Source organism: Myiozetetes cayanensis, unplaced genomic scaffold, assembly GCF_022539395.1.
Source record: "Myiozetetes cayanensis isolate MyiCay16 unplaced genomic scaffold, myiCay2020 scf2-11, whole genome shotgun sequence".
NCBI lineage: Eukaryota > Metazoa > Chordata > Aves > Passeriformes > Tyrannidae > Myiozetetes > Myiozetetes cayanensis.
The window spans coordinates 105,586,270-105,612,963 of record NW_026087411.1 but is presented as its reverse complement, the minus strand read 5'-3'; the positions used below and the strand labels follow the sequence as shown (position 1 = coordinate 105,612,963).

Sequence of the window (26,694 nt, the reverse complement as noted above, 5' to 3'; positions counted from 1 at the left end):
CGGCGCCCGCGCTGAGGGGCGGCGCGCGGCGCATGCGCGGCGGAAGGGGCCGGGGCCCGCCGCCTCCTCCCTCCGCCTCCCGCGGGCCGGGCCGGGCCGGGCGCAGGCGCGGCGGGGCCGGGGCGGGCAGGGGCGGCGGGGCCGAGCGGCGGCGGCGGCCGGGGGAGCGGCCGGGGAGGGGCTGCCGCGCTCTCGCTGTCCCTGACCCTCCGCGCCATGTTGTTGTGAGCCCCGGGCGGGCGGGAGGGCAGGCAGGAAGGAGCGGCGCCCGGAGGGAGCGGCAGAAGGAGGAGGAGGAGGAGGCAGAGGAGGAAGGGGCCGGCGGGCGGGCAGGGGTGTCCCAGCGGCCGCTCCGGCTCCATCGCCGCCAGCCCAGCCCGTGAGTACCCCGGAGAGGCCGGCGCCGCGCTGGGGAGGCCGCGGGCGGGCGGAGCGCGCGGGCGGGCCCCCCTTCCTCCAGCCCCCTTTTGTCTGCGGGCTCGGCTGCGCCGAGGGAGGGCAGAGGGAGGGGAGGAGGGGGAGAAGGAGGAGGAGGAGGAGGGAGGGGGCCATGTTGTGGCAGGTCGCCGGGCGGCGCGGGGCCTGCGCGGCGGCCTCGCCGCCTTTGTGTCCGCCCGGCAGCGGCGCCGAGGTGGGGACGGAGCGGGCGCCGTGAGGGGCGGCGGGCGGGGAGGGGCGGCTTTGTGCGCTCCGAGAGGCCCGGGGGGAGCCGCCCCCGGCCCGGGGGTGTGCGGGGCCGCGTCGGTGCCCGGTAGAGCCCGGGGCAGGCGAGGGCGGGCGCAGCGCCCGGGCCACAAAGGGCTCCGGCGCGGGGGAAGAGGGGCCGGGGGCGGCGCTCTGACCCCACGGGCCGTGGCGGGGCTGGGATCGCACGGGCTTTGTTCGAGCGGGCGAAAAACTTGTGTTATTTTTTTTTTTTTGGTGCTCGCAAGGATAATCAGCGCTTCCTCAGAGTGCGGCGAGGAGGCCAAACGCTTTCGGTAGCTGGTAGCACACAATGAAGCGGTGGGGTTTGGTTCTGCTTCAAACGTGCCTGCGCAGAACCACAATAACAAAAAGTTGAGGAAAATGCTCCCTGCCCTGAGTGAATCGTGCGCGCAGCGAGCACTTTGGGGTTTAATCTCCTTAGCAGTCGTTGTGCAAAGGTGTTTTTTTTGTCTTTGTTTTCTTTCGTGTATTTCATAAGGTCAGGCTCTGTTTCCTTGAGGGAAAATTAATATACTCGGCACGGTTTATATTCTTCTGGCTTACAGTTTGTAGCAAGATGGCTTAACACCAAAATGTGCAGCGTGTTTGAGATGTGATAAAGAGGTTTTTATCAGCTGATTTTGTGATGCTTTTTTTTCCTGAGGTGTATATGAGCAGTGAGAATCGGTGAAACTTCTTGTATCGCCTAAAAGTCACTTACATGCTATATGTTAACAAAATACTTTGGAGTTTATTTTATTTTCTCTTTGTTGCATCTCAGCTGAGAGATGAGGCCTTCTTACTTGCAGTGAGTTGATGGTGTAGTTCTTCAGGTATGTGGGATATGAATGCATTTGAAATATAATTACTATGCAGTGTTACCATTTTTACACTTAAAGCGTAGTATTTTTTTATATTTAGTCATGCCTGGGTTTAAAAACAGATGTTAACAACAGTCGCAGTTTTGTTGAGAAGCTGAGGGAAATATTGCCTACCTTTTTCTGCTCCACAACTCTGTGTCAACGCGAATATAAATATACTAGGGAGGTGGGAGAAGGAAACTTGAATAAAAAGGGAAATGCTAATTTAGTGGTGGTGTAGTTTGGGTTATATGTGTGGAAATGACACCAAATCACCTGACAGTTTCCTGAAGTGTTCAGGGAGTTGAAAAAAAAACCAGCAGAATGGTTAGTAGGCAAATGCTTGTGAGAAACTGCTTGATAATGCACATTCTGCAGTTTATTATGTGGATGCTGCACGGAAAGTCCATGTTATTTGAATAGTATTTTTTCTGCATTAATGAGAACGGCTCTTTTTCTCCCCTATAGTATCACCCTGTAGTACTCAATCTTTTTCTTCTGGGGATATTGGCACAGTGCTAAGGCAATTATGATGTCTCTGGTATCGTGATTGAGCCAATAGTGCAGGCAGTTGGCTGAGAGAGCTGCCTGTCTTTTTATGAGAAGATTCTTCTTGTTATGACAGTATATATTAGATCTTACACTGGCTTTATGGAGCTGTTTTCCTTGGGTGATTCTCTGCAGTGTTCTCAGTGGGCCAGATGTTGCAGATGTTTGGGGCAAGTATGTTAACAGGACATGAGCTTGTTGAACACTGTGAACTAGAGCTGATTTTTCAACAGCACTTTCTAGTTCGCTTTTAGATATTACCCCGTCCCCTTAATTTAGTGATATGTGAGTGTGAACTGAATAATCAGCATTTGTAAAAGCATTCTCCTTGATAACTTCATTTTTTTTTCTTTGTACAGTGGTTTCTAAAACCGCAGAATTATTAGACCAAGTTTTTATATGCAGGCAAGTAATCCAGTAGATGGTTTGAATTCCTGCTTGTATGTCTTCCTGCTTCTTTTTGAATGTGCAGTTATATAAAAATTAACTGTTTATTGTACTAAAAAGAAACTTAAGTTCTTTTGAGTGTTAAATTCTTTCTGTGTGGGGAATCTCCTGTGAAACAAGTATTAATACATTGTATTTTCTTTAAAAAAAGTTTCTAATAGAATATCTACAAAGGAAACAACATGAGACTGTTCATTAGACATGCCTTATAAATATTTCTAATTGTGTGTATATAGGTATGTGAGAGTTATCAATCTTCTTTCTCTTCAGAAAATTTAGTTGAAAATGCTTGCCTCGTTTAATGTTAATTTCCCCACCCATGACATAGCTGTTGTCTTGATTATTCCACACAATGCAACCATTCCAGTGTTGTCACAAAGCCAGTGCCCAGGCTTTTGTCTCAGAAATGGGGCAAGAAGTCTTTAGTCTAAAAACTGGTTTTTTCCTATAACAAATAATACTGGTTGTGTAGTGCTGTTAATAATGAAGTTGGAGGCACTTCACAGTCATATGGTACAAAAGCGTTTTAAATTACATCAAAACATGTAAAGGGATTCAGTTCTAGCTGCTTCAGTATCATTTCAAACTAGTCATATAAAATTTCTTTTATAGCAATGTCTTGCATGCCGAAAATTTATAGCAAGATTTAGTTTGGATCTCACTCAGAATACCTGCTGTGGCTTTTAGAATAGTAGGCAAGAGCTGGTATGTGAAATGTTTGGTTTACAAATAAAGACCAGATGTCATCTGTAGCAATATCTCTAAAGATTATATTTCATTATTGCTTAACAGATTTTTTTTCCCCTGAAAATGGCTATTTAAGAGCAGTTGTATATATGTAGAAGAAATATGTCTAAGGAGGTTATGACGACCATTTTAGGAGTTGAGAAAGAAATGCAAACTTCGAAATATAGCAACAGCGTCTCTGTAATAATCCACATCTGACTTACTTGCCAACTGCTCTGCATATGCATCTATTTGCACTAAACTTGAGCAGTGATACGATCCTCTGTCCTCTGCTGGCTGTGCTAAATAGCACATCTGCAGCCTTTCTAAAAGGCTTATTTATTTTCAACAAATATTTGTGTACATTGGACTAAGTAATCCTGTGTACCTTTCGTAATTTTGATTATTTTTGATTTTAATTTTTCATACAATTCCAAGATAGATTCCCTTTGCTTCATCAGTGTTATTAAGGTTACAGGTAATAGGTCTGGTTGTCTGTCTTTCCATATTAAGCTCTCAACATGTATATCCTAATGGAAATGAGAGTTGTGTGAGACCTACGTTCATAACTTTGCTCTTAGATTTCATCCATGTCATTTTGAGGAAGAATTGGGGTGATGTATTGAACTAGTCATACACGTGGCTGATATGAATTTTCATACAGAATTTGCTCATAAATCTCTTTAAAGAGGAAGTGAGTTTTTAAAAGCTGGATTGAGTTCTGTAACTCTTAACATGTGTGTATTGATTAAATACAAAGCTAGACTTGCTGGAGATGACTTTGTGCAGTTGAGCTAAAAATAAGGAGTCTGTCTGGCTTGACTCATATTTTTCAAGTGTCTTTTGTTTATCTCCGTTATGATATATATTGCTTAAACTTGAGTTTTGAGCATGGTACGATGGAGAGTTAGTCACTTCTAGAAGGTGCAGAACTCATGTTAGTAGGGTATTTACTATAGCAAATATTTACTGTAGAAGTACTGATAAGACAAAGTAGCTTTAGATCTTATGCGTTACAAACCCAAGATTATTAAAAGAAGTACTTATACCATGTCTGTATATTACATATTTCCCTAAAGATGGAACATTCAGTAGTCTGTAAGGCTCAGTGAGAAAGGTAGAATTGTGTAGATAGATTAAAGGACTGTGGTTTCTCCTTCCTGTATTTCAGACCTAAGTGTTGTATTCTGATTAAATATCTTTCCACGTATGTTACATTTTATTTGGACTTAACACTTTTGTTTAGCATGAAAAGTGAGACACTTCTTGGACTTAAATTTTTTTTTCTTCCTCATAAAATACTAAGGCTAGATTGTAGGTGGTATTTTGGGGCTTCTATTTGTCCATTTACATACTAAAAGTAACACCAGTTATGGCAGATTAAGAATGTGTGGAGATCATTAAGTGTCTGTGTTCAGGCAGGGGCAGGTATTTTGTCCTGCAGAGGATTTTGTCCATACCAGAGATTTTTGCTGTTGACATTTATACTTGTTTTAAGCCATGACTTAAATGCTTCACAAGTAAAATGACAAACTTAAAGATTTCAGGCTCAGATTAAAATTATTTTGTGAAGACTTGATGATCTCGGAGGTCTCTTCCAACCCAGTTAATTCTATGATTCTATGATTTTATGATTTTAAATGTACTCTTGTTTGGGGTTTAGAGACTTTTAATGTCAATTACTGTGTTAGAATCTTACTTAGCTTAACACATTTGAAGGAAGAACTGAGACTGGCGTGGAAGTGAGATGTAGTTCAGATAGAGAAGTTAGTTTTCTGTGCTACTTTGTTGCATAGTGTACTAATTATAGAATCAGACATAGCAGTATGAGAGAATTGGTGGTTTTACACATCATGCTGAGTAATAATGTAAAAAACTGCTGCCGTTATGATCGAAAATTGTATTTGGGGTTTGGTTTTTTTTTTTTAGCAAGGAAATATGTGGGCAAGTATTTATAATATATGGAACTCTACCATTATAATACATTGTCTTGTAAAAAAAATCTGGTAGGTTTTTTTCTTTTAGACTCCTAATTTGGAAATGGTATGTATAATTTAAAGTTTAAATCAATTAAATATGTTTGATGAATATTGTTCTTACATTGCTTGGACTTCTTTTTTTCCCCAATACTAATTATAAGAGCTGCATATTTAAAGATATGTGGGAAAGTCTTTTATGTTACGAAGAGTTTTTCTTTTTAGGTTTCTGTGTGGAATGAGCATTCCGTGTGTCCTCCTAGGCATGAATGAAGTGCCTTGGCAGGAGATCAGAGGAATGATGCATGTGAACATTGGTCAGGAAGCCAGTGGGGTTGGAGTAGGGGTTGCCGCAGCTGGAACAGTAGTTGCCGTAACATCAGGGCGCAATTCAGGTGGAAACACTCCTCACACCATCTCCTATTGTGGTGTCAGTTGCTTGCAGTATCCAGGTACTCCTCAGTGGGTGTTCCCAGGATGGTGGCACAGCAGACCAGAGGGCAGTTGTGTGGGGCAAACACCACTGGCCCACAGGAGATGACATTCAATTGGTCATGCAGTGGGGCGTCAGTTTGTTTTTCTTTGCTGTGTTTTGTGTTGTGTTTTAGGAACAGCATGTGTGAATTAAGCTACTTTTTCAAGAGGATAATAGTCCAAACCTAAAACTTGCAGTTAATTTTGTTAAAGCAGTTACAAATGAAAGTGCATAAAATAATTTTAAAATATTCAGTTGGAACTGTTCATTTAACTTATATAAGCATTTCATATTTCTGTGAGTACCTGTTTTTTATCAGAATACAATGAAATCATTAGTTTTGAATTTATGGGAAGCAATTGGTTCAGTTTGAAAAGGCACTTGCTCCTGGTCGGCTTTATGAGAAGTGATATGCATTTAGCACTGAGTCTTACTTTTTATATTTGCAGATAGAAATGTTTTATTCAGGTGAAATAGAAGTAGTAGAATGAAGTGTAGATAAAAATGTAACTTTTTGCAGATTATAACCTAGAAGAAAAAGAAAATCTTGTTTTAGGCTTTTTGCCCCCAGATGTTTGATACAGTTTCCCAAGTTTGCTTTAAAAGCTTCATTGTGTTTGTCAGATGGGAATGGCTTTTTCCCTCAGGACTCCTATAGTGTGCCACAATTAAGTCTACAAGGGACTTGTTGCACCTGCTCAAGCATTTTAGGATTGTGTTCAAAAAATGTAGTAAATATAGGAGCAAATGTAAATAAACAAAATTTGCTGACTTTAAAAGTGGGAATGCCTGTTTGTTTTTTCTTCTCCTGTTCTTTCTCATTCTGTAATTTCTTTTGGCATTTTGTTTCTTGCTTTATTCTTTTACTATTTTTTTCTCTTATATTGGCCTACATAGCAAAATAAAAAACTTTTTCCCCTACCATCCTGCTTCATTCTGTATCACATTCTTTATTACTTATACAGAAACCATAAAGCAGTTTTGTAAATCTAGGATTTTACATTATTCTACTTGTTCACCACTTGGATAAACTTCCTGAGTAGGATAATGTTGGGTTTTTCCTTGGTAGTGCTCAGTGTGTTGCACAGGTAACGGTGCCGATTTTCACTGGCATTTCCCAAGGCTGATATGTTTTGTTGATAAAATTATTCACAGATAGGTAAGTGCTGAATAACAGTTGCATCTCTCTTCTGCCACCTGCCTTCCATCCCCAGTACTCAGAGCCATGCCTTAATCAGCACCTTCTTTTAATTCAGTTAGGTCCATCAAAATATTTCTGGATTCCTCCCACAGGTAAATGTTGTGAATCTCATATGTGTTTTCTGGTAACTGGAATGGGGGTTGCATAGAAACTAGTCTTAATTTTTTAAGTCCTTCAGTGGTTTTGCACATTATGAAGATTTAGTGAATTTTGCACATTATTAAGATTCAGCTACTCTTACTTTGCTGTGTATTATCCATGTGAAAATAGCAGTTGCTAACTTACTGTAATCACTACCACTGTTGTGCCACTTTTCACTGCTCTCATTCTTCGCTAGCAATATGAACTAGCAGAAATCAAGGACATATCAGGGGGCTTCTCCATTTAAGGTCTTTGATTTGAACTCTGTACTGGTGTTTTTTTGGGATTTAGTTAAGATAGAAGTTATTAGTTTGTTGTGTTTTTTGGTTTGGTTTTGTTTTTTTTTTTTTGAGAACACACAACTCTAGAGTTAAAAGTACTAAAAGAAAATGTTTTTTAAAATCTATGCAAACAGTGGAGGAAGTTAAACTGTGATTGTACCCTGTGTCTACTACACAGACTGTGTAGGTTAATATATTAAAAAAATTTTTTTATGCATTTGGAGAAAAAATGAAAACTAATAGGAGCATGTGTAGTAGATAAATATCTTGTAATGGCTGATTTTCACAGAATCGCAGAATGGTTTGAGTTAGAAGGGATCTTAAAGATCATCCAGTTCCAACCCCCCTTGCCATGGGCTGGGACACCATCCATTAGTCCAAGTTGCTCAGAACCTTGTCCAGCCTGGCCTTGAACACTTCCAGGGATGGGGCTGTGAGACACTGGATTGTTATATTAGTTATTGGCTCGGACCAACTCAAGTGTATGTGGGGGGGGGGAGGAAAGGGATAGGTCAAATTTCACGAAGGTGGGGTGATGTCCTGCCCATACTCCAGGCCCTTGAAGTCCCCTTGGTCAGCCCCAGAGCAGCTCTCAGTCACTGGAACTGGGAGTACTGCCCACACCATACCCTGGAGCCCCTGACCCAGCCCTGGAAGAGCTGTCACACCAGGAGCACTGCCCACACCACACGGCACCCTGGACCCACTAACCCAGTCTCAGAATGTCTGACACACCCGAGGTCCTGCCTGGGGATTGGGGGTGTGGCCACAGGAGGCCAAAGCAAATCAAAGCAGTGACATGTGCTCTCCATGTTGTTCAGACTCTGCCGCCTGGACACGTGGAAGCTGGACTTGCACAGGACTTCGGGTGGTAGCTATAATTCTCTCTTTTTCTCCCTCTTTCTTTACTTCTTCTTCTCCTAATCTCCCTTCTTAATATTTTGGATAACTTAAAACTGAAGGGGTTAAATTTTACTGAGTTGTATGGGTTATCATGTGCTAAGTCAGTTCTTTGTGGAATGCTTTACTTTGGTTGAATGTTGCACTTTAAACTTTTGATAAGTTCCCTTATTTTCAAAGTTTGCCAGTAAAAGTACCTCTTGAGAAAACATGTGCAGCATTTCTCCCTTGTCCTCTCTCTTAAGGTATCAAAAGAATTGAAGGCCCTTTTGAAAAAGATTTGGTGGGTGAATTTTTGGAGCCTTGTGTATTTTTAAAGTAAAACCCCTTTAGTGAGCTCATAGCTCTGAGAATGGAGTCTTACAGTGGCATCCACAACTTCTCTAGGCAACCTGTTCCAGTGCCTCACCACCCTCACAGTAAAGAATTTCTTCCTAATACTCGGTATAAAGCTGCCCTCTGACAGTTTAAAGCCACGCTCCCTTTTCCTATCCCTCCATGCCCTTGTAAACAGTTCCCTCTCCAGCTCTCTTCCAACCCCTTCAGGTACTGGAAGATGCTATAAGGTCTTCTGGGAGCCTTCTCTTCTCCAGGCTGAACAACCCCAGCTCTCCACCAAAGTCCCAAGAGCTTATCCCCAGCATGGTGCTTGATCCAGTCTCCCAGGTTAGAATAGTCCTCTGGAAGTCACTGGTCCACCCCCCCCCTGCTCAGGCAGGACCACCAGAGCCCAGATTGCTGGATAGACGTGTATATAAGAAGTAGAAATGAAGGTACTGAGTTCTACAGCATACATTGTCCAAGTGGAGCTTAAAAACTGTGGATTTGACATAAATTTTAACATAATCATACCACAGTCAAAGTATGTAAGGTAATGCCAAAGTAGTAAAAAAAATTTTAGAAAATATAGCAAGACTGAACCATTTTTTTGGTGAAGCTCTAGCCCCAGTGTTTCAGTAGGAAGTTAGAATATATATAAAGTTAAATACAAAGGTGGAAAATTGTGAATTGAGGGATTTTTCAAGTGAAAAGAAATCACAAAAAGTAAAAAATTTTCATATATTGAAAATGAGGATTGCTAAATTATCTTGGAAGATCCACTAGTCTTTGGTCAAGAAATACACATGAGACTGAGGCCTTAACAGGATTCAAGTAAATATGGAATGTGGAGAAACCTTGTATTCACTTTCATACCAGAGGATACCTGATACTTTTGGCTGACTCTGTGTGATACATAGTTGAAAGAGTTGCTGTGAACAATTAGAGGAACAGCTCAACTTGCCTGGAATCACTGACGGATTGTGAAGAATCTACAAATTAGTCATAATGCTAAAGAAGTTCAGTAAGAGTCAGAATAAGAAGTTGATGAATGTACTTCATTAATTCAAAGAAATTAATTCATGGGAAGATTAGGGAAACATTATCTTGGTATTCTGAAAACCATCTGAAATGTCTTCAAAAGAGCATCTTATTAAACATAAGACACAACAATATCTTTAGGGAAGATAATTATTTGTCTAGTATGATACTTAATTTTCACTCTTGTTAAAAGACTGAAGAATTGCTTGTCATTATCCCTAATAAGGGATTATTGAGGAATGAACTGTGGGAATTATCACTGACGTGTCAATAATTGGAAGGCAGTTCATGCCATTACTAACAAGCTTTAACTTTTGGTCAGTGCTGAAGTGGTCAAGAAGTGGGACTAGAAGATTCCTTCCAACTAAAATATTCTATTGTATGTTAATGCACAGTATCATTAGAGGCCTTTGGTAGCACAGAGAAAGATCCAAGTGGGTTATCCTGGAGATCCACGGTAGGACTGAGGCTTGATGTATGTTAATTTGGAAATTATCAAGACTGTAATGGAAGACCTTCAGGTGGCACACACATAAGAAGAGCAGGAACTTCCAGCACACCACAGTTGAATGGGATTCACTACATGTAGCAAAAAGAATTTTCTGTCTCAACCAACTGTGCACTTGACACGTTGGTGTCCAGATTAATTGACCACTCTGGCTCGGAACTCACATAATTGACTCATAGAACATTCAGAATAAGAGGCACAGAAACACGTGATATTGTTACATTCACAGTCTGTGTCCTTCAGCTGTAACTGAGTGGGAGTGATGGACCACAGTTACTCATGGCAAACGCTTTGGAAAGGTGAACTACTTTACTGGCAGAGAGGGGGCTTCTACAGAATAATTAGCAGAATAGAGCAGGGCAGAGGCTAGGGGAGCATGCATTTGCATGAGGGGTGATAACCAAAATTCTTTGGACACTCAGCTGAAACATAGTGCATGCACAACTCCTCAGTACAAGATGTCAAAGCCTGAAGTGTTAATTTGAGTCAGGAGACCACCACTGTCACCTTCCATAATAAGTCAGTAGTGACCATCCAGTCACTGACAGGGTTAAGTATAAACTCCTTAATCTAGAGACAATCATCCTTGAGTCTCATTCATCCTTCTTTAAAATACATAATATTGAAAAGAGTTATAAAGGATAATGAACTAAGTAGAAAAACTATTTTACTTGTGGTTTTGACCCTCAAGACAAAAAAATAAAGCACTTCAGTCTCTTTGCTAGCAGAGCAACTGAGGAAGACCACTGTCTGATGTGGCATCATCCTTTCATTCACATCCCCATGGGGCTGCAGATAGGTTAGTGATCTGTTTGTCATTAGTTCACATCACTTCTGTATGAAGAATTGTCTAGGATACAAAGGCTTAGTGATCAGCAGTCTGTCCATAATATTTGGAGTTACAGAGATTAGATTTTTGGGAAACTCAAAATATATTTTCTAGGATGTCAGAGTACTTGCAAATGTTCTCCCATGTGCTGAAGCAAAGAGCTACAGCAGTGTGATACTGCCCAAGCTACTTGTCCTGTCTTTTCCTAGATCAGTTCCATCTACTCCATTTTCTCATGACAAAGGTACTTAAACACTTAATTAGTTTAAGCTAAATACTTAGGTTATGAATTTTAACATGATGTACTTCTTTGCTTTTTGCTTTTGAAGAAGCAAGAATTGATAAGCAAAAGACTGACAGAAAGCTCTGGCTGTAGCAGCCTTTTCAAAGACTCAAAGCGATAGAGATGCTATAAACAAAAGAACATAAATTGTGTCTTTGCACAAGTTCAGTTGCTGCAACTCATTTGTGTTAGAATTTACAAACATCTTGAAGTTGTGTGAGTAGCTGCTGTAACAAAGAGAAACCCTTCTTCAGAGAGAGAAGAGAAGAGAACAAAGGAAACAGTCTTACTGAGTTCAAGAGCTTTTTGGCACTTGTGGTCTGGAGAAGAAGCTGTATCAGTTTTTGCGAGTATTCGGCATGACTTCCATGGAGGTCTATTAGAATTAATACAGCCATGAAAAATGGTTAGATATTAATAAACTAATAAAATGTGGAAGTGTTTAACAGGATAAAATGGATAATTCCTAGCAAAAATTTTGCCCTGGTTTTAAACAATGAGGTTGTTTTGTTTGTTGTTCAAATAAGATAGACTAATATGTTTGTGCAATGGAAATTGGGAAATAATTTACCATATGAGACCTCACAGTCATGTAGCCATCCCTTGAAACAATGAACATAATCTCTTCATTCAAATTGAGAACAACATAATCTGTTTCCTGACCTTACAGTGGGAGTTGCACATCCTGAATCATTAATTCGTCCTTTTATGTATTCTGCTGAAGACTGTCCTTAAAAATCTGTGTGGTTGCAGTCCATTTCTTTATTTCCTATCTTTGCAACTTTTACTTAAGTTTAAAAATAAAGTATAATTTTGCAATATAACTATTTTTCAAGTGCTTTCAAAATCATTTTCATGAAAAGATTTGTAAAGACTTTTTCAAGTGTTAATCAACTATGCAACACAAATACTTAATGGCTAGTTCGTCACTGTAAAAGCTCAAGTTTTGTCATAACTGATTGATGGGTCATTCTCCCTCTAAAGTCAACATCCATCTGAAGCTGTTCTAAAGATCATTTATTTCTGTTTATACGGGCAGAAGGTTCTATAACAATTTCGTTCTAAGCATTGTCTTTCTGTGCTGTGGTTTTAGGTTTTAGTTTGCCAGTTTCATCAATTAGTTCCAGTAGCATTTAGCTCCACCAAACTAAAAATCCAGATTGTGGATGTCAAGTGTGTGATTTAAGCAGCTTCTTGAACTTGCCAATAAGTAAACATTTTCAAGCATCACAAATTCGGAAAAGAAATCTTAAACTGGAAGGATTTTCTGTTGTGGTTAGAGGAGAGCTGGGGGTGAGGCTATTTGATTCCTGTTTTGGAAAATGTATGCCCTGTTAAAACATCTTGTTTAATAAGTTCTTGGTGAGATTTTTCTGTTGTACTAGTGCTGTATAATTTGGGGCAAGTGTAAGTTTTTTGAGTGAATTTTAAAGTTGGGGCTTTTTTTGTGTTTAAAAATACCTTAAATTTTGCAGCCTCCATACTTGAGATACCACCTTATTGCCTGCTTGTGAGTCTCAGTTCTGGTAGCACATTAAACGTATCTGTCTTTCCCCTCTCTTTGATTTTAAATAGCCAAAAAGGAGTATTTTGTGATGTACTGCAAGGTGGTTTCATGTCATTGGACTGCGAGAAAAACATGGAGAAATTTTCTGTGATACACTTTAAAACATTTCCCCAGCTAGAGAGAAGAAAATGACAGTGTTGAATTTTGCAGATACTTGATTTGTATTTTTAGTAGCTGGAATAGGCAGCTTAACATGAAGTACCACCAGGGCAGGAGGAGAGTAATTGCAGTCACCTGACTTGTGCAAACAAGTTTGTTCCATGTGACCTTCTGTTCTTCAGAGACTTTTCCCTAATCACTCCTTCCGGTCACATTTGCTGTTTTGATGCACCTGCACAGTTTCTGACCTTTTCAACGACATTTCCAACTGCAGGTGATAGTTTCGGCCGGTGAGACCAGTTCCCACCCACTGCATATTGTCTGTGCTGTGAACTGCTACCACCTCTTTGTGGACTTAGTTGTGTCTTTGTTTTATCCTTTCAAGCATCCTTGTGCTTTCCAGCATTCTCCTTTACATTTCCACCTGCCTTGGTGTGTCCAAATACCTGGTGCTCACACACTGTTGAGTGTTTGAATGGAATGGCTGCTCTACTCTCACTTCACCAATTCGGTGTCTTGTTGTATCAGTCTTTGTAATTTGTGGTACACTTAGACTGAGAGTTCTTTGAAGCAGATTCCTTCATGCTTTAGTGCTTATTCAGTAGTTAGCATAGGTGAGTCTGGTTTGATATTACAGCAAACAAATAGTGCGTGGTCAGCTGTGCATTATCTTGGATTTACATACAGATAAATTATCCTGTGTGCTTGTGCAGCAGTACCTCTGTGCAGAATCAATTCAGGTCTGTGAGCAATTACTAACAGTAGCACAAACCTGAACGGTGTCGCTGCTTCTGGCAGTAATGTGAGCTGGGAGCAGCCTTTGGAGGCTGACACTGGGAACCAGAGACCTGAGCTGGTGACTTACGGAGCCTGCTGGAATTTCTTGGCATTTATTCCCATGTGCTCCAGGTTCTAGGTGGGATTAGAAGAGAGGCCTTGTTCCAGATGTGGTTATTGTGTCGTTACGGAGTTTTGTCCCAAAGCTAAGACTGGTTTTAGGCATTCTAGGAGAGTTTTGCATAGACATCCAGGATAAGGTGGTGGGAGCCAGTAAGCTTGTGGGAAGATGTCTGCATATAGGCATTAAAGCATTTTACATTTGCCTTGAATTTCTTCATATGCTCTTATTCACTTTCTTACATTTGTCGAAGTGTCAAAATTAAAATATTTAAAATTTGGGTCAGTGTTATTTTGCTTAATCAAGTTCTTGTCTGCAGGTTTAGAATGTTGTTTGCTTTTTTTTTCATATGATTAAAATTGAGGCTTATGAAAGTGTATGACACTGCTTTATTGCATGCAGGAGCTACATTTAGCTTTCTGATCTACCTTGATTTGGTACCATTTGTATTAAAGTCAGGCTGAAGAGGGCCCTTGTGTGTCTTTGTGAAGGTAATGGAAGAGTTATGTGAAGGCTACTTCTCTTCAGTGTAAACACAGAGCAAAACAAAGTGGGTAAATATATGAAGGGAAGCAGGAGGGGCAGCAAATAATTTGGTAAATGATTTGAGGGAATACTTTTGGGTGAGAATCAATAACCTGGAATTTAGGCATCTAACCAGAAATTTTGCTCATAAAATCACCTTTATGTATTTTGTTAGATAATTTGGGTTTTGTCCACAGTTATGGCTTCTGCCTGCCCTACATTCTGCTGTTTGTGTGCTGATAGCTGTTTTTACGTACAAGTGCTCTTAAATTTTTGACTTCTTGAATGAAAAGGTTGAAGTATTTGGTTTTAACTCCATTGTAGCACAGATGTATCAATGCCAATCTTTGACTTTATTATGAATTTTTTGTTACTTAAATTTGAATTGTAAGTAGCCTGCTTTGTTTTATTTTTTAGTTTTGTTTATTGTCATTGGTGTGAATTCTTTGGTGCTATTTTAGACTGTTTTTTATTTCCTTTGAAGGACTATGCTGGTCAACATTTAATGAGATATTAATGTCCAAGGCTAAGCTGTGGCTCTTAGTGAGCTAGAAATGAGGCTTACTGAATTAGAAGTAGTCTCTAGGGTTTTTTTACAGTTGGCTATTTTTTTCAGCTTTTAGGTGGTTATGGAAATCTATGGGTAGTTTAAATACACTTTGTCCAAAGAGAACATCCTTAAAAAACAGCTGAAATAATTGATAACAGCAGTTTCTTTCAGTGTCCATTCACCTGCTGTAGACAGATAAGTAGAAAGCACACGTGCCTCCCTGCAGCAAGGGAGGCACTAAAACACACCAAAAGAAACTTGTTTTACCTTCTCTGCTGTCCTTGAAGTTATGCAGTGTTTAAAGGCTGAAAAAAAATCAAGTTAGATTTTGAAGCAGACTGGCATATATTTGAAACTTTGGGCTTTTTCACTGTCATTTTTTGCTGGTGATACAGAGAAGATGTGAGTTGTGTCAGCAGTTTTCTTTACAACAACTACTTATAGTGGAGTGAGGAGTCTAAAAATTCTGGATTTCTTTTTTGGACTATCAGCTATTCAATTAATTGCATAATGACTAGGTAGTTTTGTGCCTTCATGTGTGGTTTTAGCCCCCACTTTGACAACATCAGACTGTGTTGGTGTTCCCTGGATACCCCTTGCCTGTCAGGGGAAGAAAAAACCCAAAAGAAAACAAAACAGAGTTTGGTCAAAGGGTATTGGACCATGAGGGAGAAGTCATGATGCCAGAAACTTCTGGGCAGGAGAATTACTGAGAAAACTTTAGGGTTTGATGTCGTGTTCTTGAAAACTGTTTCCTTAAGAAATTTATATAATGCATGGTAAATGATTTTGCTGTATTCTGGAGTAAAGAAAATGAAAGGAAATGCTCTGAAGAAGGGGATTGTTACATATCAAGAACTGCCGGGGGTGGGAGGAATGTTTGTGATGCCAGCTCTGCAGTAACACAAAATTAAACTGTTAAAACTATTTCCTGGAAATTCTGTCAGCGTGACTTCTCAAATTTCCTCAGCCCCACTTTTAATGGGAGGGTGTGTGTATATTACACACATGTACAAAATATTTTTCTTGGTAGAATTATATTGTTTATAAATGAGTTGTGTTCCATGGGATTCCTTAAAATCACATTCTTTTTAGATGGTGTTAAAAAAAAATCCATAATTTTTCAAACAAATTTAAGGTTTGTTTTTTACTTTTCAGAGGGTTGTGGGGGGCGATCTTCTGTTTCAGATTCTCTGGTAGCAAACAGAAAAGGGAAGATATTTGAGGCTTCTAAAGAGAACACATCAGCAAAAAAGAAGTATTGATTGTAATGTAGAAAGTTAATTTATGGAGTTTTTTACTTCATTCTAGACCTGTGGGTTCTAGTATTCCAATTCTTGTTAACACATTTAAGAAAAGCTTGTTGACTATTAGAAGGAAAGTTTTATGTTTCATTAATCATTGTAATATATAATATATTTAAATTGTATTTATATTTATCTCAGTATAAATAAAATATATTGAGATATATGTCAATATAGTATATTGAGATAAATTGTTCCTTGTTTCTGCTTGTGTGTTGATAAGTTTGGGGTTTGTACAGAGAATCTTCATTTTCAGAAAAGGCAAAGTTTTAAGCCTATTTCTATAGTATATTGCCAAGAGAGCACTCAAGGGTTTTTTAAAGTTTTTTAACTTACTAAATAAAGTTTTTGAATGAGAGCAAATGAAGTAGTGAAGGATGATGTCTCAAAACAGCAACACGTCAAATTAATGTCACCCTTTGTGCAGAAGTAGCTGTGTAGTCATTACTCACTGACAAAGCCTTTCCGTATAGAGTGAAACAATAATGGTTAGAAATTTGGCTCATGGCTTCCTCTAAACTTCTGTTACATCACCAGCAGCACTTGCTACTCTATTACCAGAGGTGGTGCTGACTGATCAGTTTAATAAGAGAAGTGTAGATTTTTAAAATCAGGAAAAAAAAAAAAAGTTCAGTCACGTGCATGTAAGTAATTCTGTCCAAATTAAATTAAGCATGTTTCGACAGGAACTGCAATTCAAATTTCATTTCACAGCTTTGTTTTCAAACTTCTGAATATATTCAGTGTCTTCCTCTTTTGTTTCTGGTATATTTATGCAGGAGCATTGGAGTGAGAGTTGCAGAACAATGTGAGAGTGCAGCAGGGGAAGGTGAAGAGTCTCACCAAACTAGATGAAATTATACCTGAACTGTTTCACATTGAAGATTTTTTTCAGCTTTTAGGTGGTTATGGAAATCTATGGGTAGTTTAAATACACTTTGTCCAAAGAGAACATCCTTAAAAAACAGCTGAAATAATTGATAACAGCAGTTTCTTTCAGTGTCCATTCACCTGCTGTAGACAGATAAGTAGAAAGCACACGTGCCTCCCTGCAGCAAGGGAGGCACTAAAACACACCAAAAGAAACTTGTTTTACCTTCTCTGCTGTCCTTGAAGTTATGCAGTGTTTAAAGGCTGAAAAAAAAATCAAGTTAGATTTTGAAGCAGACTGGCATATATTTGAAACTTTGGGCTTTTTCACTGTCATTTTTTGCTGGTGATACAGAGAAAATGTGAGTTGTGTCAGCAGTTTTCTTTACAACAACTACTTATAGTGGAGTGAGGAGTCTAAAAATTCTGGATTTCTTTTTTGGACTATCAGCTATTCAATTAATTGCATAATGACTAGGTAGTTTTATGCCTTCATGTGTGGTTTTAGCCCCCACTTTGACAACATCAGACTGTGTTGGTGTTCCCTGGATACCCCTTGCCTGTCAGGGGAAGAAAAAACCCAAAAGAAAACAAAACAGAGTTTGGTCAAAGGGTATTGGACCATGAGGGAGAAGTCATGATGCCAGAAACTTCTGGGCAGGAGAATTACTGAGAAAACTTTAGGGTTTGATGTCGTGTTCTTGAAAACTGTTTCCTTAAGAAATTTATATAATGCATGGTAAATGATTTTGCTGTATTCTGGAGTAAAGAAAATGAAAGGAAATACTCTGAAGAAGGGGATTGTTACATATCAAGAACTGCCGGGGGTGGGAGGAATGTTTGTGATGCCAGCTCTGCAGTAACACAAAATTAAACTGTTAAAACTATTTCCTGGAAATTCTGTCAGCGTGACTTCTCAAATTTCCTCAGCCCCACTTTTAATGGGAGGGTGTGTGTATATTACACACATGTACAAAATATTTTTCTTGGTAGAATTATATTGTTTATAAATGAGTTGTGTTCCATGGGATTCCTTAAAATCACATTCTTTTTAGATGGTGTTAAAAAAAAATCCATAATTTTTCAAACAAATTTAAGGTTTGTTTTTTACTTTTCAGAGGGTTGTGGGGGGCGATCTTTTTCAGATTCTCTGGTAGCAAACAGAAAAGGGAAGATATTTGAGGCTTCTAAAGAGAACACATCAGCAAAAAAGAAGTATTGATTGTAATGTAGAAAGTTAATTTATGGAATTTTTTACTTCATTCTAGGCCTGTGGGTTCTAGTATTCCAATTCTTGTTAACACATTTAAGAAAAGCTTGTTGACTATTAGAAGGAAAGTTTTATGTTTCATTAATCATTGTAATATATAATATATTTAAATTGTATTTATATTTATCTCAGTATAAATAAAATATATTGAGATATATATCAATATAGTATATTGAGATAAATTGTTCCTTGTTTCTGCTTGTGTGTTGATAAGTTTGGGGTTTGTACAGAGAATCTTCATTTTCAGAAAAGGCAAAATTTTAAGCCTATTTCTATAGTATATTGCCAAGAGAGCACTCAAGGGTTTTTTAAAGTTTTTTAACTTACTAAATAAAGTTTTTGAATGAGAGCAAATGAAGTAGTGAAGGATGATGTCTCAAAACAGCAACACGTCAAATTAATGTCACCCTTTGTGCAGAAGTAGCTGTGTAGTCATTACTCACTGACAAAGCCTTTCCGTATAGAGTGAAACAATAATGGTTAGAAATTTGGCTCATGGCTTCCTCTAAACTTCTGTTACATCACCAGCAGCACTTGCTACTCTGTTACCAGAGGTGGTGCTGACTGATCAGTTTAATAAGAGAAGTGTAGATTTTTAAAATCAGGAAAAAAAAAAAAAGTTCAGTCACGTGCATGTAAGTAATTCTGCACAAATTAAATTAAGCATGTTTCGACAGGAACTGCAATTCAAATTTCATTTCACAGCTTTGTTTTCAAACTTCTGAATATATTCAGTGTCTTCCTCTTTTGTTTCTGGTATATTTATGCAGGAGCATTGGAGTGAGAGTTGCAGAACAATGTGAGAGTGCAGCAGGGGAAGGTGAAGAGTCTCACCAAACTAGATGAGATTATACCTGAACTGTTTCACATTGAAGATTAAACTTATATATTAAAAATAGTTCTTCACTTAATTTACAAGCAGTAAAGGACCAATCAGCCCCTTTTTTGAAGAATTATGTTTTCTTGTAGCTCATTTAAATAAGATAAAAAATGTAAGGAAAATATTATTTTAACCAATCATTCTAATTAATTTTTAAAAATAATTTCTTGTTTATAAAAACTCTCTCTGGACAAGTTTTTATGGGTTTTTTCTACCATTTTGTAAAATTACATTATATAAACTTTTTATCACCTACCTCTTGTCTAAATTTTTATTCTACAAACTTCTGCAGCATCTGTCACTCTTCTTCCTGTTCTGTGCATTTCTTAGAAACTCTTTTGAGTAGATAATTTCTTACACAATTAAAAGACTTTGAGAAACCTGCCAAGTTATTGAATATAAACTATATGCCCTACTTATGTTGGATTATATCACTTCAGCTCTTCAAATGGAGCAAACAGTATAACTGTTATAAATAGTTATGAAATCTGGTTTCAGCACAGACACATTATTAATTTATGTGAGCCTGGTAGATCTGTCGGTATTTGGCTGCAGGGATTAAAATTCTGAGCTTGAGGGCATCTGACAGTACTTTAGAAAAACTTGTGCAAACAGTTCTGCCAGTCTTAGAGCAAAGACTGTACTTGTTGGGTGGGAAGAGAGGCATGAAAACCTCTGAAGTGAAGAAGTGAGTTTCTACATGATGGGAGAGCTCATGTTTAGGGAGACCAAGTGCAGTTGCCTATTGGAGTCCATAGCTGGGAGCAGAACCCAAGGTTCCTGAATTCTTTTAGACCAGCAAACCATCATCCCATAGCTCTGAAACAAGTGGCAAGATGTCCATCGTTTTCCTCTGCTTTCCTTCATGGGAGGTGATACCCTGTTATTGCTCTGTATTATCTGTTGGCAGAGGACTATGCAAGTAAATCAGTAATTTCCAAACTTGATGGTGACTTGTGAGAGGCTATCCAGCATACTTTGAGCTATCTCTATATATAGATATAAATATATTTACTGTTGATAAAAACTTAGAAAATTTCTTCCTGCTTTGTACATGCTTCCAGATAATTGATATTCTGTTGAAAAACAAGCAAGCAAAGCATTTTGGTCAGCTCTTCAGATCACCTTGCCTTTTTGGGACTTGGTTTTTTCAGGAGGCTGGACAGTGCCTTTGCTTGCCCTACCCCTTGAACATGCTGCAGAGACCCTGCCTTGAAATCTGCTTCTTTCGTTTTTGTCAGTCAGTGTGCTCAGCACTGGTAGAATTGCTTCTCAAACTACAATATGAAGTTCACAAGGAAGTGAAGCACAAGAACATTAAGATCCAGGTCAAAGTGATTGCTGAACCAGGCCAACTAAATTGACAAATATGGATTTGTTGGAGTATTTGGATGTATTAAGGGTCACAGAGTATAAAAGTATAGCTCAATCTGAGAATATGAGTTAAGAAGCCAAAAATACAGCACTTGAAGGATTATTCCTTTACCTACAGAAGTTTTAGTTGGTTCCATTTGGCCCTCAGAAAATGTTGCCTCTGATCAAAACATGACATACCTGTAGACTTTGAATTACTTGGGAGCAGCAACTTTCAGTAACCAGTTTGTTAGTAGGTGAACCTTTGGTTCCTTGATGCTTCAAAGAAGTATGAGAAGATGCATCTACACAAGAGCAGTGAAATTTCTTTTAATGTTACAGAAAATATTTGGTGTTTTGTTACCAACCTGTGTACAAAACAGTTCAGTTGTGTTTATAGTAGTTGCCTGTTCAGCTACTAAACAGCTTTTGTTGTCTGGATGCACCATGACCTGCCCTCTAAACCAAAGTAAGAACATTTTGGTTAGTTTGGGAAAAGTATTCTAGAGTAGAAATCTATATACAGCCCTGAACAGCAGTATGTCAGAACAGAGGTTTGGAGATTTGTAGTTTGGGCTTTTTGTGTAGTTTTCATTTCTTGGCCTTTGTTATGAATCCTTACTGGATTTGTGTCTGATGTTTTAGCTTTTAATAAAAATATTATTTTTATTTAGTAGTTTCAAGTTGGCCACCTCTTTGAGAGGTTTTACGTGGGTTGTTTTTTTTAAAGGTTTTTAAAATGTCTAGTCAAGTATCTGACATGACTTTACAATACAGTGTTTAACTTGATGGAGGGCTGGCAGAATTGCTAAATATCGTGTTTTCAAATACAACCATTTTTGTGTTTTCAATTTAGTTTGACTTGCTCATAAGCATATATGCTTATGAGCATAAGCTAAATGCTACAGAAGAGCCACCCCTGTAGAAAACTACTGGAAGTCATTCAGTAAAATAAAGAAAGAAGCTGAAGCATTTGCAATATGAAATGAAGCTTCCCTTTCTTTCCAGTCCCAGTGCTGGGATTACCAGGTGTTTTGTGTTGAATTTTCGGCCTAGGACACATCTTCGACTGCAAAATGTGTCCTCCTTTTCTCTGTCACAGTGGTTAGGCTGTTCACCTGGGAGAGAGAGGATGGGATGGGATTTGGGGTATGTTAATGCAGAAAAGGTGATTTTCATACTCTCTGGTCAGCTGGTTTAACCACTTTTGATGTACAAAATGAAGTCATAGCTTTCTCTTTCATACTGTATTTTTTTGTTATTATTTTCCACAGACTTTTTTTCAAAGAAGGGGCTGTATTTTGCTTTTGCAAGAAGATGGTTACAAGCTTATTGCTGACTGGATTCAGCGTTATTTGAGAGAGTTCTTGTTTCTAGATCTGGATGCCTGCAGTGCAGAAATGGATATTACTGTGAGCAGTGTTTCTTGTGGTAATCCTAGATGACTGTCCAGTCAAGAGTCTGCCTCCTGGATTCTGTCCTGAGTTACGTGCGGACACGGTTTCATGTTACTGGTTTATCATGTAGCCACCACTGAGCGGGTGCTCCTTCCCCACCCTGATACACACCAGTTTGTCCGTGTTGCTTTCCCCCTGTCAAATGTGGTGGTCTCACCACTGTGGTGGTGTTTTAGCCAGTTCAGCTGGGTGATCTGGTGAAACCCTTATGCATGGAAAAAGAAGGAAAAAACCTGAAAAGGTTCTGAAGACCTTTTATTTGATTATTACCAAGGTCATTCAAGGGAATTGATAGAAGCAGATGGGGGAAGGGTGACAGGACTGTCCTGAACAGAGTAAAGGAAGGTTTTTGCATAGGCCTCTAGATTTACAATAAATTGTTTTAAAATTTCAATGTGAGGAAGTGTAAACTTTAGGAAGAAAGAGTCTACTAAAGCATAATTTTAGTTTTACTGTGTGTTGAAATGTTGTTCATAGTGGTGTGATGAAAAATGGACTAATACATGCTGGTATGTTCCGTCTAGATTCTGTGGAAGGGGAAAAAGATCAGAATTTTCTGTTGGTGTGTCAAAGGGGAAAAGTTCATGGACACGCTAAGGCCATTCTACCTGTTTCACAGCAGTGTCTGAGGAATTGTTATATCTAAAGACAGTTTTGTGTGTAGTATAATTTGGGGGCCTCTGGAATGATCTGTTGTGGATCAGAAGTTTGAAACCATTACCAGAGTCTCTGAGTTGGAAAGCTTAATTAGTGTTTAACTTCTGAAAACTAAGATTAGATCTAGCAACTAATCCCAAAACCAGGTAGGTGATGTGAATATATGAGAGAACAAGAAAAAATCAAATTAAACCAGACAAAAACTTGTAAATGTTGAGCAGTGTGCTCCATAGGCTTCTTTGCGAGTTAAGAATGACTCTGGATGACAGGGTATGAATAAAAATACAGGTTTTGTGTTTGGTTTGTTATGTTGTGTGGGTTTTTTTTTTAATGTTCTGAATTTGAGTTTAAAAAACTTTATATAAAAATGCTTATTTCTGGAACATATGAATTGGGTGAATGTTGGCATTGAATTAGAAAAATAAAACTCCCTGGTAATACAAATAACACCAACAAAAGTTTCCCCTTCAAGGAGAGGGCATGTCTTTATATGTAGGAAATCCAGCTTGGTTGGCATTTTGGATGTTTTCTTCCATGGTTGTAGTGAGAGGGCTGGGTTAGCATTGAAGAAAAACCTGAAGATACTGGTGCTGTTTGTATTTTCCCCAGTCTGTGAACGATCTGTGAAATGTATATTTATGATACGGGACAGGATTTTTTGGCTGTTGTTTTTGATGGAAACAGAAAGAGAGCTCTTTGCTACAGTGAAGGGACTGTATTATTTCTCTTGCTGCTGGTAGCAGCAGATAACACTAACTGAAATTTCACCTTTGTAAGAAAGTGGCCAGTGAGCAAAATTAATGTTCAGTGTACTAACATGTATTTACAGTTTCAGAAAGCTTCAGTTTCTTCTTATAATGGTCTATGAGCTGCTCAGGAAAAAAAAAAAAAAAAGAAAAAAAGAGTAGTTAGTTGTGTCTTACCTTGATTTTTGGGTTGTCTTTTCTTAGACACTTGGAAGGGTGTATTGCCATGATTTTGAATTTTGCTGACTTGTAGAAAATGAGCATTTAGTATTAGGTCTTGCAACACTGAAAAACCCAAACAAATAAAACTACCACCATCACCACCAGAAGTTAAAACAAAAGGAAACCGACAAAACTCCCCAAACAAAACATACAAACAACAAAAAACAAACAACCCACCCCAAAAAACACGCCACAACCAAAAAAAAGTATGCATCTTTGAAACTTGGTTGTTTCTTATCTAACATCGACTTGAGTAGTGTTTATGGTAAATATAGCTTGATAAGGTTTACCAGCATATTTTGTTTAGAGATAGTTAGACCAAAACTGCGTTTCTAGACAGAAATTTGTAATTGAAACTGAAGTGTGTGACCTCAGCATGGATAGTGGCCCAAGTAAGATAATGGACTCTCTCAGCTCTCTATAGAAGAAATTACATTTTCAGAAACTGTAATATTCAAATTAAGAAGTTTTCAATATTTGAATTTTTGATTTTTGTTTCTAAGCAGTTGCTCTTACACGGTTTAGTTTTCTATGTATATGCACAAATATTTGATTATCCCTTGGAGCTAAAAAAAGTTTTGCATAAAATATAAATATTTTTAGTTCATTTGAAGAAAAATGTCTCTAGCTTTTCTAAGGCTATGTGAAAATCTGCTTTCAGTTTTTAATAAAATAAAATCAACCTACTTGACTTAAAAGTCAGCATCACTGGAAGAAAAGTCGGTGTGCTGATTCGCCCACTCTGTAACTCACTCCAAAACTGAATTAGCTCTTCAGTGTCTCACTGACATTGTTGGGAATTGGTTTCAGAGTCCATCTTAACTACAATATTGTTCTTTTTAAGGGAAAATGTCTTTGAGCTATGAAGTTTCTTTGTCAGAAGCACAGAGACAATACCAGAAGTTAATGGCTTAGAATGATTGTGAGGGAATAACAATATTTTAGGAGTAGAATTTTGAGAATAGAGCATTTATTGGCAGAGAATTGACACTTTCTCAATGCTAAGGAGTTGTTTGCGCCTGAATATTGAAAGCACGGGATTGTTTCTTTGCCTGGTATTTGACTGTCTTTTGGAAAGTGTTCTTAAAGTATTACCTACTCTGTGGAGTAATTTCTTTTTGACTCATTGGTTGCTGCAAGCATATGTGTTTACTGGTGAAAGGAACTAACTCCTCAGGGAAGAATGGTATTGGGAAGGAATCTTTACTTTGAACTTGAATAGCTTTACCTGCTGCATCACACTATTGGGAGAAAAGGAAAGGGGAAGAAACAACTCTGAATTTCATGGGTTTATTTAATCTTCGAAGCTTATCATGGCTTTGAAAATTCCTTGTGGAAACCATTTTCTCTTGGGAAAGAATGCACCCAGTGCTTTGTGTTTGTGTGCCTTGGAAGAGGAGGTGGTTTGTTTCAGCAGCAACTCTTACTTTAGTAATACATGTTTCATATTTACAACAAACAAAGACACACAGAGAAGGAAAAGTACTATTTCCTTGAAGAAAGCAGGAGAAATTGTGATAATGGAGTCAGTTACTAGATTTTAAATGCAATGCATTGCTGGCAGGTTTTGTGACCCGTCTGGTGAGCTTGTCTTTGTTTGCTGCCAGATGTACTCAGTAACACAGTGTTACTGCAGTGTGCTCATCTCCTTTCCAAGGGATATTCTATGCCCAAATCTTTAATTTCACTTTTTTTGCTTTTGTTGCAAATGTAACGTTGGTCACTGTTTCCATAGTGAGCAATATCCGTCTGGATATATGAAGATTAAAATGTTTAAGTCTCTTGGAATTTCGTGCTTGTTATTATATTAGCATGGTTCGTTAAACTGGTCACTAACTGTATCTGTTCATGGAATCTAAACTCATGTTTAGCCTAAACGGAGCAGCACATTTTGTGTGTGCTTTCAGTTGTCAGAAAGCTTGTGAAGTATTGCAAACTCTGCTTTTGAAAAGATATTTGACTAATGGATTTTTGTTTTGGTTTTCCCCCTGCAGGTTCGATCTGTGGATGAGATGAATCATGAGTTTCAAGCTCTTGCCCTAGAATCTCGGGGAATGGGAGAGGTAATTATTGAGGGCTGAAAATCCAGTTGGTGGTTTGGAAATGTTGATACAATTTAAGAAGTCTGAATAATACAATATGAAGCAAAGAGCTTCTCTTAAGAACTGGTTGATTTTTCAGGCAACTGGAGATTTCTGTTCTGAGGTGAAGAAAAACTAAGTCCTTTGCAAGAACACTGGGATGGTTGTTGACTGAATCTGCTCTGTCTGTGCCAGTCTTGGCAGATTTTTTTTCAAGTGTGTGCAGTCCTACGAAATGGGGCGTGTTTTCAGTGTCACTGTATTTAAGTTAGTGAAACAATTGCATGGTACTCCTGAAAAGCCAAGAAGATTGGGTTCTGAAAAAAAGGTTTGGCTCCAGAAAAAGTGAACTGGCATACCCAGCAGAAATCTGTGGTAATTTACTTTTTACTGGTACTTACTCTGGAATAGAAGATTTTAACCAGGGTGAAGAGTGCTATTATGTAATTTAACTAGAGAAGAAGAACTTTTTGTCTTATTGATTTGATTTGTTTGGGGTTTTCTAAGTCAGTGTACTTTGTGAGGAGGAATTCAAGATCAGGGAGGATCACTTGGCTCCTTCAAAAGCAGTTCCCTGAGCTGTTTAGAAAGTAACTGACATGCATTGGGGTTATTTGCCCTGGCAGGACATGGTAAAGAAATAAATGCATGTTGAACACTGATCCTCTTGTCTTGCTGGATTTTTACCTAATTCAGTTGATAACTGAACCAGTGACAATATTTCATCTTAACTTTCTGAAAATGATGGTAGGACAGTGATCTTTACCGAAACCATAACTTACTGATGAAAAAAAAAATGTTATGTTCTGGTTGCTGAATATTTCTGAACTGACACATGGTTCTTCTTACTTGATTTTTTTTTTACTTTAATGAAGCATTTAAGCAATCACTTGGCTTTTCAGCGGTTTTTGCTTTATCCAGGGTTGTCTTTCTCCCATTTGAAAAACCAATAATGGATGAAGCCCTGTTCTTTAGAAACCTGAGTAGCCACAC

General features: G+C 38.5%; 1 protein-coding gene across 9 annotated transcripts in view; it reads left to right on the top strand.

The window, feature by feature from the left end:
• Positions 1–287: 287 nt before the first annotated feature.
• PUM2 (pumilio RNA binding family member 2) overlaps positions 288–26,694 on the top strand; it is a 71,352-nt gene continuing 44,945 nt past the window's right edge. For 3 of the 9 annotated variants that reach the window (XM_050314327.1, XM_050314324.1, XM_050314322.1), the window contains exons 1-2: positions 288–379; positions 25,615–25,683. In XM_050314327.1, coding sequence (XP_050170284.1) covers positions 25,633–25,683 — 51 coding nt within the window. In that variant the 5' untranslated portion in view covers positions 288–379; positions 25,615–25,632. Of the gene's footprint in view, positions 380–1,501; positions 1,521–25,614; positions 25,684–26,694 lie in introns of those variants that run through there. The other 6 variants (XM_050314328.1, XM_050314326.1, XM_050314325.1 and 3 more) reach the window with 3 other exon arrangements.